The sequence below is a fragment of the Condylura cristata genome, unplaced genomic scaffold (genome assembly GCF_000260355.1).
Source record: "Condylura cristata isolate star-nosed mole 26May11 unplaced genomic scaffold, ConCri1.0 scaffold00002, whole genome shotgun sequence".
Taxonomy (NCBI): Eukaryota; Metazoa; Chordata; class Mammalia; order Eulipotyphla; family Talpidae; genus Condylura; species Condylura cristata.
In genome coordinates this window covers 81,741,924-81,754,518 of record NW_004567103.1, presented here as the reverse complement: position 1 = coordinate 81,754,518, position 12,595 = coordinate 81,741,924, and the positions used below count along the sequence as shown (strand labels likewise).

General features: G+C 53.0%; 1 protein-coding gene across 1 annotated transcript in view; it reads right to left on the bottom strand.

The window, feature by feature from the left end:
* GLI2 (GLI family zinc finger 2) overlaps positions 1-12,595 on the bottom strand; it is a 175,376-nt gene that overhangs the window by 7,706 nt on the left and 155,075 nt on the right. The window contains exons 6-10 of the mRNA XM_004674725.2: positions 11,126-11,339; positions 9,852-9,987; positions 7,063-7,262; positions 2,414-2,563; positions 322-486 (exon numbers count right to left, since the gene is read on the bottom strand). Of these exons, the coding sequence (XP_004674782.1) occupies positions 322-486; positions 2,414-2,563; positions 7,063-7,262; positions 9,852-9,987; positions 11,126-11,339 (865 nt within the window). The remainder of the gene's footprint in view (positions 1-321; positions 487-2,413; positions 2,564-7,062; positions 7,263-9,851; positions 9,988-11,125; positions 11,340-12,595) is intronic.

The following is a 12,595-nucleotide window of genomic DNA, read 5'->3' as shown; positions in this document are numbered from 1 at the left end:
ATATATATATATATAACTTTGTGGACATATCCCCCCCACAGCTCCCTGAGTGACAGTGAGTGGTGGGAACTGAGGCCAGTAACAGCTGACTTCCTCCCATGTGCTCTCTCCATCTCGCCAGGAGCTCTGGCTGCCTGGGGAGAGAGGCCGGTCTGTTCCGTCGCCGGCTGGCAGGGGACTACAGCCTGGCAGCAAGAGCTGCGGGTTGGCTGCAGGCCGTAGGGGCGGGTCCATGGTGGGCAGGGGCTCATGGACCCGGTACCTATGGCCTACACCAGGTGTCCAGGAGCAGGGGGTGCATGGTCAGCAGGGCCTGTGTACCTCATTGGAGTGGGTGCGGTTCTGGTGCTTGGCGCGGTCGGACGCGTTGGAGAAGGCCTTGTTGCAGCCCTCGTGCTCACACACGTATGGCTTCTCTCCGGTGTGGGAGCGCAGGTGCGTCTTGAGATTCTCCAGGCGAGAGTAGGCCTTCGAACAGCCCTCGAACTGGGGAGAGGAGGTTCGGTCAGCGATGGCCCTCAGACCCAGGGCGCAGCGCCTGACCCGAGAGGCAACCCATGGCCTCCCCCAACCCCCAGCAATGCACACGTGTGTATTTTAACAATAACATTTAACTCCCATTCTGATGATAAAAAGGACATGTGGCCATTCTAAAAACTTAGAGAAGACTGAAAAGTACAAAGAAAAAAAAATTAAAACCATTGGCTGCCCAAGGACAGTGCCTGCCAACCTCCAGATAGGGCTCATTCGAGCAACTGAGCGGTTCACCCCGAGCAGTTTTTAAGCCAAAAGTTGCTTGATAAAATCAATAGCATATTGTGAGAATCTTCCCTGATCATTAAAAATCTTTGAAAATGTTATTTTTATCTGTTTCCCAAATGCCACTCCCTGATTAGAATTTTTTTTGTGTTGTAAAATGTGCTGAGAATAAAATTCAGAGTCCTCTGGGCGAGCCTGTCCCCCTCGGCCTTGCTCCTGCCACTAAGTGACACCACTAAATCCTTCAGGGCACACACGTCCCCTCTGGCTGGAACCTTTCTCCCCCTGGCTTGACTTGCTCCCTCTCAATCTTCTAGGTCATCTCCTCTGAGAGCACTTCTCTGATATTCTTAATCATCATATTCTACCCTTTATTCTCTCTAACACATTTATAATTATCTTAATCATTTGTTCACTGGCCTTCCCACGAGGATGCAAGGCTCTATGAGAGCAGCTAACTTCTAGGTCTTGTTCATTTCTGCGTTCCTAGTATTTAGCACCTGACAAGAAAGAAAATTTTTGGTAGGGAGGAAAAAGGTAAGAACAAGGGAGATATGGAGGGAAGGACTGAAAGGGGATAAGGGAGAAGGAGGGAGGGAAAGAGGGAAGCAGGAATGGAGGGAGGGTCTTTGTAGAGGGTTTATTCTAAAGATTCTTCCATTGCACCCAGTGGATCTGTGAAAACTGTTCCTGAGTGACAGGCAAAGCCCGTTGAACTCTCCTTAATATCCTCCTTTCCTTCTGGCCACTCTGACTGAGCACACTGGCTCCAGATACCTCTATCTGGTTCTATGTCAGGGCTCCTATGGCGTGGACTCTGGTTTCCTATCACGGAGGGTGTGAAGCAAAAAGCTTGCTGCAAAGGACTCAGGTGACTAAGCCATCTTACAAAAGAAGAACAACATTGGAGGCCTGACACTTCCCAGACTCAAAACTTCCTGCAAAACAACAGCAGGCAAGACCATGTGTGGTGTTAACAAAGGCACAGACATAGAGAGGGATGGAATAGGAGTTCAGAAATAAAGCCATCCTTTAAGGCCAACTTACTTCAACAAGGTGCCAAGACCGCTTCCTAGGTCTGGACACATGTAAGCCAGGCCTCAAGGCTGCAAGGCAGGAGGCCTAGAGCAGCCACAGACAGAATAGCCCAACAGTGTGCCTGTCCTAGGGTCACTGCCGTGGCCCTACAGACACTGCTGTGACCCAGCCCAGGGCTGCTGCTGCGGCCTGTCCCACAGATGCTGCCATGGCCCATCCCACAGACACTGCCGTGGCCTGTCCCACAGACACTGCTGTGGCCTATCCCAGGTTTGCTGCCGTGGCCCACCCCACAGATGCTGCCGTGGCCTTTCCCAGGGTCACTGCTGTGGCCGGTCCCACAGACGCTGCCGTGGCCCATCCCACAGACACTTCCGTGGCCTGTCCCAGGGCCACTGCTGTGGCTGGTCCCACAGACACTGCCATGGCCCATCCCATAGACACTGTCGTGGCCTGTCCCACAGACGCTGCTGTGGCCTGTCCCAGGGCCACTGCTATGGCTGGTCCCACAGACACTGCCGTGGCCTATCCCACAGACGCTGGCCCGTCCCAGGGCTTCTGCCGTGGCCGGTTCCAGATGCCGCTGCCTGCAAGGACTGCACGGGGGCCCACTCACCGTGCACTTGTGCGGCTTCTCGCCCGTGTGTCGGCGCATGTGCACCACCAGCATGTACTGTGCCTTGAAGGGCTTCTGCTCTCGAGTGCATGCCTGCCAGCGGCACACAAACTCCTTCTTCTCCCCGTGGATGTGCTCATTGTTGATGTGCTGTGGGAAGAGACCACGGAGGGGTGGGTTCTGCTGCCCGCCCCTCCCAACCTCTCCTGGGCGGCCAGACCATCTGCCCGCTTGCCCACCACCGACTGTCTGCAGATCATTCACCCCTTAAGACTACGTGCCAGGGCCCTCCCTGTGGCGCAGCGGGTTAAAGCACAGCACTGAGAATCTAAAGCCGCTTCCGCATGAGTTCGATTCCCGCCTGCCCCGGAGGTGACCACATGGCGCGGCAGACCTCTCCTGACCCACCCGCTGCTCCCCTCAGCAGTGTACTTTGTCGATCTGCCTGTTCTGCTCCCCACTCTGTCTCTGGTGAAGCCTCTCACCGCCTCTGAGCCTCTGGCCTGTACCCCAGTTCTGTATGCACAAATAAATAAATCTTCAAAAAAAAAAGGACTACGTGCCAGACCACACACCTCCTCACGCATTGTCATTCAGTGCCATTAAATGAAGCTCGACTGTGTGCTACTTGTCTCAAATGCATTTTTCAATTAGTCATTAAAGTGACTGATGAGAGTAAATTAAACTTTGGAATTAAACTGGGTCCTGGGTTGGGACCCCCATTAGCTCCTCAACCACTAGCAATATTTCCTTTGCCACAGCAGCCTCCTTCAGTGCCATCAGCACCCTCCCCACCTGCAGGAACAGGATGCACCCAGCACTTGCTAACTCTGAGCTTGCGAGGTGGACAAAAAGGCAAAGGGAACTCGAGTATAAAAGCTAGATCCCAACTCCTGTCACACAACAGGGAACCACTGACTTCTACCTTCTCCTCCCTTGGAAAGTCCTTTCTTCTTCTTTTTTAATGATTTATTTATTTGTGCATACAGAACTGGGGTATAGGCCAGAGGCTCAGGGGCGGCGAGAGGCTTCACCAGAGACAGAGTGGGGAGCAGGACAGGGAAATGGAAAAAGTGCATTGCTGAGGGGAGCAGCAGGCGAGACAAGAGAGGCCTGCCAGCTATGTGGGTCACCTCCTGGGCTGGGGATCAAACTCATACTGAAGCAGCGGTGGCTAGCTTGCCATGCTGCGTCCAACCCACTGCACCGCCAGGGAGGGCCTGGAAAGTACTTTCAATAAACTTTGCTTTACTTCTAATCTCTCAGTGTCTGTGGTTCTTCCGCATCTCATGCCGAGCTGACCTGAACCCTGCCCACCACACCTAGGATGGTCACAGGCACCCTGCTCACCTCAGGCTGGCCTCCTGGCTGGCCCCCTCTGATCCCTGGGGAGTTGGTGGTTATGATGATGGCCCCAGGTTACAAACAATAGGCACCCATTCGGCAATGAGACAGACATGCACCTATGGGTCCATGAGGATCCCAAGCTTGCCTATTACTCCAGGAATTTTTAAATAAAAATTTTCATTATAATGGAAATGTAAAAGAGTTTTGTCTCTATTTTGACAGTACACTATGAGATGACAGCTCTGTCCTTTTGCCAAGCCCCAGTGTTAAGTGGCCTGCTCATGGCCCAGGCAATCAGCATGGTAGAGCTAGATTCTAATCCTGCTGGTGGGCTCTGAGCACCATGTAAAGCTGCCCCTGGGTCAAAGTGGCCCAGGAGAGCAAGGTTGCCCAGCCAGATGGTGTGGCTGAAGGCTCCTGTACGGGGACCCTGGAGGAGCGGTCCCCAGACCAACCCCAGCCGCATTGTCCTAGCCCAGGCTGTGAGCTAACTTTTCTTTAGTCCAGGACCTGCACCCACACCTCTGGCCTCTACCTGGGCCTATCACCTGTGTCTACCCTGGAGTCATTTCCTCTGCAGTGTGGAGCAGGGGGACACAGAGGCTTCCCGTGACAGGCAACCAGTGACCTGTCTTGCGTAGACGCTTTGTCTGTGGTTACTTTGGTTATTTGACCAAAGGCTGCAGCCCTCCCTGGAGCAGGTATTACTACCCTACCCTTGGGCTACGTGAGTATGCAGGAGGCCTCTAGGACCACTGTACCCCTCCATCTTTCAGGTTGCTCATATAACTGAGGAGTGGGAATGGGGGGGGTTAAGTCACTCACACAGTAGAGTGAAAAAGTCTAGTGATATGCCACTGGGCTCTCTAAACACCACCAGGGGCCTCTCGGCCCACCAGGGGCCCCTCTGTGTCCAGCCTATACTGTGGGTGGGTCTGTGCTGCTTGCCACAGGGAGCTAGTCAAGGGGAAACACTTGGGTCTTGTGGGCCCCCTTTTCTCGCCTCTCCAGCTCCATTAATTTTCTTCTTACTGTTCTCACGCCCCTTTCTCCAGTTTCATTCCTTTCTACACATTCAGCTTTCCCTGCCACAACCTCCCCACCCATAGTCCAGTGCAGTGGTCATTCATTACTGAATGTGGCTGGTCTCAACTGGGATGGCTCTAAGTGTAAACTGCATGCTGTTTTCAAAGACCGATAATAGAAAATAAAAGGGTCACAAAATATGTCAATCACTGTTTTGTGTTGATTACAGATTGAAATGATATTGTAGATCCACTGGGTTATGTAGAACATTGAAATTAATTTCATCCTTTTCCTTTTACTCTTCTTAAAAATGTGTCCTGGGGGGACCTTTCCTGGTGGCCCAATGGGTAAGGATGCAGCATTGCAAGCTGGCTGCAGCTGCTTCAGCGTGAGTTCCATCCCCCGCTCTAGGGGTGACCCTCAGGGCACAGCAGACCTCTCCTGTCTCGCTGGCTGCTCCCCTTAGCAGTGTAGTTCGTTGACCTGCCCGTTCTGCTCCCCACACTTTCTCTGGTGAATCCTTCGCTGCCTCTGTGCCTCTGGCCTGCACCCCAGTTCTGTATGCATGAGTAAATAAATCTTAAAAAACAACAACAACAACAACGGTATTCCTAGGTAATCTAACATTGCACGAGTGCCTGTTATTTGTGGCTCACAATGTCTTTCCACTGGCCAGTGCTACTGTAGATCGTTTGCAATCTCTAAGACAGCCGAGGGCTGAGCGTGCAGGCAATGGCAACCTTGGGGGCAAACGGCTGGGCTCTCCTGCGTGAACCACGGGCTTGGCTGTCATGCAGACAAATGTACCATCGGGGCTAGTAAGGTCTACTGAGCTTCGAACTTCCAGGGGAATCTTATCACATTAGCCTCACTTCCATTTTTAAAGCCCTTCAAATGATAAAAATGCTTTCTGTCAATGACTTTCATTTTTTTCTTATTGGTTTACTTAGCAACAAATTGTTAACAATTGACAGGGGGTTCCAGCTCACCTGTGTGCCTGCTGCTCTCTGTCTGCAGGGGAGCAGAAAGAGTTAGGCAGAGGGGCGTGGCTCCCCACTAATGGGAGCTGGGTGTTTCCAGAGCCAGGTGGAGGCTGTCACCTCTAGCTGCAGACAGTCTGCAGCTGAAACCATCCTTCCCCTGTGGGGACCCATCTGCTTCCTGGGGCCAACTCATCATCTTTGAACATTGTTTACGTCCTCTTCCTGCCCCAGATACTGGCCCCTCTGTCCTTTTTTGATTCATTCTGATCTGTTCTACAAATCACATCTCCAGTGGCCTGTCTCTATCTCCAGCCATGTTTATCCAAAGAGATCCTACAGGTTGAAAAATGACGCCCAAGGTCCAGACAGATTAGGTCTGTCAGCTGTAAAGGGTTGGCTGGGAAATCCTAGTCTCCTGGGTAAGAATTTGGGGAGAAAAACCCGAATGCCAAAGTAATCTGTAGTATTTGAGCCGAGTGGCATGCCTGCAGGCAGCACAGAGAGTAAGCACGTCCTCAATGCCAAGTCCACGTCGATGGTTTCTGGATGAGAACAGTGTATGAGTGAACGCGTGTTGTGCGTCTACCCATGAAGGCTGCTCATTTACTGTGTCTGTACAGACACCGGCCTAGCAAGTAGTGTGTGCAGGGGGAAGAATTATTCCTGAATTTCAGTTCTCGTCTGCATGGAGAAGAGGGAACCATTCAGGTATGGCCCGGAAGGGGTGTGTGTGTGTGTGTGTGGGGGGAGACAGGGGAGAGGCGGGAGGGAGGTCATGTGTGTGGAATGCTGCTACCTGCGAAGGGTTTACCTTTGTGCCATATTCAATCTTTATCCCTCCATTTACAGGAGAGAAAAATGAGGTGCACAGAGGTTGTCACCTGTTCAGACCTCCTTGGCTGGCTGTGGTGGCGCCCAGCTGAAGTGCTCCCACACTGAGCCCCTGCTCGTCTTCTTCCTGCTGCATAAAGTTCCTGACTCCAGGCATACAGATGCTCCTGTAGAGTGGGGTCTGGAGCGGGCACCAAGTGATACACCCTGGAGGGCACACCCAGCTCCCATGGCCCTTCTTTTCTCTATCCACATCATCTGTGTACTTGCTTCTAAAAGCCTCCTCTTAGAAACAGGCAGGGCATACACAGATCATGTGCCCCACAGAAAGGGCATGTGGTCAGGGCTCTCCTGGTCTACTCCTCTAGTCCTGTCCCCCCATCAGAGGAGCCGGAAGACTCAAGGCCCCGTATGGCCTGCCCTCTGTGCCAAGGAGCAGGCTGCTGGGGCTTGGACACTTACATGCACCAGCTGCTCCTGGGTGTCGTATTCCTTGGTGCAGTCCTCCCAGTGGCAGTTGGTCTCATAGATGACCACCTCAGCCTCCTGCTTGCAGTCTTCCCTGTCAAGGTCTTCCTTGAGGTCAGCCAGCTGTTCCTGGGGGAGGAGCAGAACACATCGACCCGAGCCATGTTCAGCTATCTGGCCCAGAGGAAAGATCACTCTTGCCCCGGGCCATCTGTACCAAGGACCCCGGGCTGGTATAGGTGCAGACACACAAGGCCACACATACACATGCACCACATGCGCACACACAGGGATCACCCTCACATGTGTGCACACACACAAATGTGCTCATCAGCTTTCTCATCTCAGACTGACCTGTGTGTCTCCAAAATTGCCACAATTTTTCTTCATTTAACTTTAAACCCAAACATGGTTGCACCAGGGTCAGCTGGTCCAGTCCAGTCTGGAGTCCAGACCTCAGCTGGACTCCAAGCTCCTGATCATGCTGGGGCAATGGGTGTCCATTTTGGGGTGGTGAAGGCAGGTTCCTGAGATGTCTATACCCACACACGGGTGCCTAACATTCTTCTCAAAGATGACAAAGCCTTTTGTTCCTGAATCAGCAAGATACTGAGCATCACCCCTACAGTGTTGCCTCGCCCCAGCTGCTGCTAACACAGATGGTCGGGGGGAGTGGAGAAGGCTAGAAGGTGGCAGGAGCTGGGGGAAGGGAGCAGCATAGATACGCCAGGTTGGGATGAAGGCCCAGGGAAGACTTCTAGAGGATGTGGAGGATACTCCCAGATTCCACTGGCCTGCCGGGCAGGCTCAGAGTTGAGCCAAGCAGATGGTAGGATGTCTTGCTTTACATTTCAAGCTATGTCCCAAACAGTAGGAATTTCTCTCTTTGAAAAGCACCAGTTGCAAAATATGTATAGCTCAGATTAAGAGGGACAGCCTCTCTCCATAGTCAGAGCCCTCACACCCACAGGTCCAGAGCCTCCGAAGCTCCCGTGTCAGGCTTTTGACTAATGAGCAGTCCATTTCTAAGCAGGGAGAAGCCAGAAGCCAGCCTCAGACTCACAGCTCTGACTGACTTCCCACTGGAGCTGCAGAGTCCTACAAGAACTGGCCCCTTCAGCCAATGCATGTGTTCTGAATGTAAGGATGTGCATAGTACAGCCAGGTGGTCTTGGGGCCACAGCCGAAATAAGGGGCAGTAGAACATGGGCCCTAAATTCTCAGGTAAGGAGGTCTTCTAGGGCTGCAGGTTCCAAATACCCTCTGCAGTATCTGAAAAGCTGGAAATAGATTTACTATTTTCACAAGCTGCATGGCCGGCTTATTTCACAGGAGACTTGAAGAAGCTGCCAGATTGATAAGCGAGTGGAGGTCATCACGGTGGGGGTGGGGTGGGGTGAGTTGGGGGGGTAGGGGGTGGTTGAGTGGGTAGGGGGTGGTTGAGAGGGTAGGGGGTGTGCTCAGGCTGGGCAGCCTCCTAGTCCATGATTTTAGGGTTTAGTGGAGAGGGGATTCATCATGCTGCCTCTTCTGTCCAGGGAAAGCAAGCCCATTCACTTTGCAAATGAGTCAGGTCACTAATCAGAACTGAGTGGCACAGTGACAACTTACTGATGATAAACAGCCTTCCATTCATTGACACAACTGAGGAAGGAGCCAAGTTGGGCAGGAGGGAGGGCTTTGTGCGCACCCGCCCTAGGTGGAGGGGTTGGGGTACGGGGCTCCCAGGTGCTCAACGCCTTGCCAGCCCATTCTCACCACTTGGTCGTGTTATCTCACCTGGCTATGTGCCGTCCTCATCAATTTCAACAGCCCCCAGTGATGGCCAGCCTCGTGGAAACCATGCATCATGCTGAGATGCTTTGGCGTCAGCGAGGGGAGAATTTGTCACAACCCCTCTGTTTGCCTGACAATAACAGGACCTAATATTTCATAAAAATTAAGTGCCCGGAGCATGCCTGATGGTTTACAGCTCTGATAAAGGATGGCCTGGTAGAAGTAGGAAAGATGGGGACCAGAGGCCCTAAGCCTCCTCCGTGTCAAAGCTGGTGATTCTGAGTAATGGGTGGAGACCAGGTCACTGGGCCTGGGGGGCAGGATGCCCACCGGAGAGGTCAGCACACACACCACACTCTTCCCACCACAGGCTTCTCTCCCAAGAACTGGGGCTATCTGCCTGCCATCTTGGGAGTGCTGAAGGTGTGGAAGGATCTCCAAAGAGCCCTGCACCAGGGTCTCAGCCTTGGAGCAGGCTGGGTCCCTACCTTCTTGCCTGAAACTTCTTCCCCCTTCACCACACCACAATACTACGCAGCTACCATGTACGCGGCCCGTGCAAACCCTAGTGATATGGAGCGGTGCTTCTCCCAAAGTGCCACCCAAGGCTACAGTGCAGTGGGAGACATCTGGGCATCTAGGTGATGGTGAGTTTTATTACCCTGGGGGTCAGGAGGTGGCGGTGAGGGGTATAGGGCGGGGAATGGACTTCAAGGAGAGGGAGCAAGTGGATGGGGCCTGAGTCATTCAGAGACCATGAACATCAGTTTGAGTGGGCCTTGCGCTGTTTGACAGTGAGTCGTGGGGAGAGTTGACTGAAACAGCAGATATTCATTCATTCACTCAGCAGGTGTTTGATGAGCATGCATTATGTGCAGGGTGCTTGGGACAGCACTCTTCCTTCCTGATCTACGTGTCCACCCTACTCACTCATTCATTCATACAGTCTTTGCTCTTCCGTTCACCGGAGGATTTAAGGACTGGCCCCAGTTGAGAATAGAAAGGACAGCTAGCAGTTACCTGTGTCAGAGTCAAGGGGGAGGCTGGTCGCAAGCCCTCCACCTCAGTCTTGACCTTGCTGCGCTTGTGAATAACGATGGGGTTGACGGTGCTGCTCACGGCCGACTCGCTGCTCTGCTTGTTCTAGGGAGGGGCGTGCGAAGGAGAGCCCATCATGTGGAGGCATCCCAAGTTGTATGGGCTATACCAGTGGGACCCTCCCCACGCAGAACTTCTGGGTCAACCCTGGATTTGAGGTTTCAGAAGCTGAGTGCTCCCAGGTAAGTGCTCTGCCCGGAGGACCTCGGCCAGGACACAGACCAGAGCTTGGCCTGCCAGTCCCCTCCACCCCATTGTGTAGCTCCTAACTCCAGCACCCTGACTTCAGGGAAGTGCTGAGCACCCATCTTTCTATCCTGACAAGCTGGCTTCAACATCTTAGGCCTCCAAGAGTGGCAGGAGCAGTGCTGAGCCAGAGTGGGGCTGGAACTGTGGTGTCAGGTGTGAGAGGCCAAAATTCACTGGGGAGGCACCAGGTGGTCACTGGAGCTCAGGGTGGGGGTGTGGGGAAGGGGGAACTGAAGAGGGGCTGCTCTGGGCCTTGCAGTACCCTGTCTTCTTCCTAGCACATGGTCAGGTAAGGTCCTGTCCTGCTGGGGAGGTGGCCTGGGAAGTGGCTTTACCTCATGAACTATCATCAAGATCTGGGTCTCACGGCCTGTGTGGGTAACAAGCTCTTGTACGCACAATCACCCACCACAGTGGCAGGCCAGTTAGCCCAGGGTGAAAGGTAGAAGGAGGCTGGCTACTTTCAGATAAGCCAAATCTAATGCAGTCTGATTCCCAAGCCCTGCCATTTCTACTGCCCCATACTCTCTCTGATCCATTTTTCACGTAAAAACAGGATGTCATTGGTTCACCAAAGACTACTGTTCACGTCCCCCCCGGGCATGTCAAAGGTGCTCAGAGAAGGTCAATGAAACCACCTTTGGTAAACTCATACTCTAAAGTGCATCATATTAATTCTTATTCATTAATCCACCATTTAGTCACAAGTGCATGAAGTACTGTCACATGTATGGGATGAAGACTGCAGAACAGAGGTTGAGTGACCACCCATGTGAAGGTTGGCAGGACAGAGCCCAGCATCCAGCCCAAGGCCCTTGGGATCATGCAGCCTCTGCCAGGAAGGTATTCAGACCTGCAGCCAGAGGCTTTCCACAGGTTTTCAGCATGAGATAGCAATGCCCGATTCTCTCGGGGTCCAATCCTTGCTTCTTACCTGGTGGTTGCTGTCACTCAAACAGTTGCTGCTGCCGAGCTGGGTGGGCGTGGCATTGATGGAGGAGAGGGCCATGGGCTGCTGGGCCAGGAAGGTGGGCGAGGGCTGGATCAGGGGTGGCGTGTGCCCAAAGGCCGAGCCCAGGCCCCGCTGCTGGCTCAGGATCTGCTGGTAGGCCACGGGATTGATGGGATGGGGAAAGGTGAAGGCTGGGCTGCAAGGAAGAACAGACAAGGTCATAGAATGAGGAGGGAGGACAGGGGCTCAGTCAGGTTAACACTTCATGCGCAGAGGGAACCTTGCCCAGGGGCTGGGGTGGACCTGTCAGTAACCTCACTGGAACCAGGGCTTCACTTCAGTCAAGAACTTAAGTGGTTCCCCACTGACTGCCACCTTGGGCCTTAGCTCCCAGACCCTATCTCACCATGCAGCCTTCTGGGAGGTCGGTCCCTCGGGGGCTGCCCCGGGTTCTACCTCACTCCCACAACTGACCCCCACTGCTCTGAGCGCCCTTGCATTTGAATCCCGTTCAGTCCTGAAGCTGGTTCCAATGGCCCTCAACCAGGCACCTGCCCTGCGCTCTCCACTTCCATCAGCCTCTCTCTCCTTGAACTTCTATGACACCTCTAGGCTCTGCCATGTCTTTGGACATGAGTCACTTTCTTTTCCGAGCAGGAGCCTAAAGACCTAGTCAGATCTCTGAGGCTAAGCCATAAAAGACTTTGTGGCTTCTTCCTCGTTTTCTTGGACCACTTGTTCTGGGGTGGGTGGGGACTCAACTACCGTATTGTGAGGAAGCTCAAACAGCTTTACGGAGCAGCTTCTTTAATGAGAGACTACAGCGCTAGCCAACAGCCATTTTGGAAAGAATCCCCGGTTCATTCAGTCCCCACAAGACTAGAGTGCTGGCTGGCATCTTGACTACAGTTGCATGAGAGGCTCAGAGCTAAGACAGTCTTATATTCCTGGCCTGTAGACAAAGTGAGAGATAGTTTATTGTCCTAAATGGCCAAGTTTTGGAGAAATTTGTTAGGCAGCAAATGCTACTGCATATGCCGGTTTTTACTTTTACCCCACAGAACCATCCTGGCATTCCTAATCCCCCCTGGCTTCTCTCTGAAGGTCAGGGCAGTGCACAAGTTTCAAAGAGGTCAAGATCTGTGTGCTTAGAGCAAAAGGACTCATGGGCCACAGAGAGGGCACAGGAAGTGGGGGGCCACACCGGGACCACGGGGCCAGTCAGGGGCATGCCTGGCCCAAGTCAGTGCTACACCTTGGGTGGCCCCCAAAGCTGTCAGTAGCCAGGCTATGCCAAGACTCCTGCTGACATCATAGGGAAGGCAGCTTTGGCTTCATCACTGAATCTTCCTTGACAGGCCATTAAAAGTCACTTTTCACATTAGAAATCATGTGGGATGTTTATTGCTGCTTTATTCACAATTGGAAAGACATGGAAACAGCTCAAATGCC